The sequence below is a fragment of the Condylura cristata genome, unplaced genomic scaffold (genome assembly GCF_000260355.1).
Source record: "Condylura cristata isolate star-nosed mole 26May11 unplaced genomic scaffold, ConCri1.0 scaffold00025, whole genome shotgun sequence".
Taxonomy (NCBI): Eukaryota; Metazoa; Chordata; class Mammalia; order Eulipotyphla; family Talpidae; genus Condylura; species Condylura cristata.
Window position 1 is genome coordinate 34,026,643 of NW_004567126.1, and position 718 is coordinate 34,027,360.

The following is a 718-nucleotide window of genomic DNA, read 5'->3' on the forward strand; positions in this document are numbered from 1 at the left end:
ACTTCGTAGCCGGGCTCGGTGCTGTCCACCTCCAGCCACTTTTCCAGGTGGTCGGCGGTCACGTGCTCCAACCCCCTGGTGTGCCGTAAAAGGCTGGCCACGGCGGCCACGGACGTCTCTTCCTCGGGCACGTCCAGACCGTCCCTGTCCTCGAGGGCCGGCAGGATCCTCTTCCAGGCCCTGCTGATGGTGGCCGGCTGCACGCGGCCCCACGCCGCGGCCACCTCGTACAGCGCGTCCAGCAGGGTGAGCTCCTTCCAGAACGACTTGAGGTCGTCGCCCTCGTCCAGGTTGGTCTGCAGCAGCCCCGCGCGGTAGTTCCTCTTCAGGGCCGCCAGCACGCCCTGGCCCGACGGCTGCACCGAGGGGGCCACGTGGGGGGGCAGGCACCGGGCGAATATCTGGCCGTCGTCGGAGCGCAGCACGTTCTCGTTGGGGTGCGTGGGCGAGTTGTCCAGCAGCAGCACGGCCCTCTCCGGCAGGCCCTTGGCCCGCAGGTGCTCCCGGACCTGCGGCACGAAGATCTTATCGAACCAGTGCCGGAAAATGGAGAGGTCCATCCAGGCGCCCTTCTGGCTGAAGTAGGACACCGGCAGGTTGGCGGTGTCGGCCGCCTGGAAGGAGCGCGGCTTCCGCGCGCGCCCCACCACGCAGGGCTTGAGCTTGTGCAGCCCCGACGCGTTGGCGCAGCACAGCACGGTGACGCGCTCCCCGGCGG

The 718-nt window shown here is 69.6% G+C and overlaps 1 protein-coding gene across 1 annotated transcript in view; it reads right to left on the reverse strand.

The window, feature by feature from the left end:
- JRKL (JRK-like) overlaps positions 1–718 on the reverse strand; it is a 20,514-nt gene that overhangs the window by 19,128 nt on the left and 668 nt on the right. The window contains exon 2 of the mRNA XM_012729463.1: positions 3–713. Coding sequence (XP_012584917.1) covers positions 3–713 — 711 coding nt within the window. The remainder of the gene's footprint in view (positions 1–2; positions 714–718) is intronic.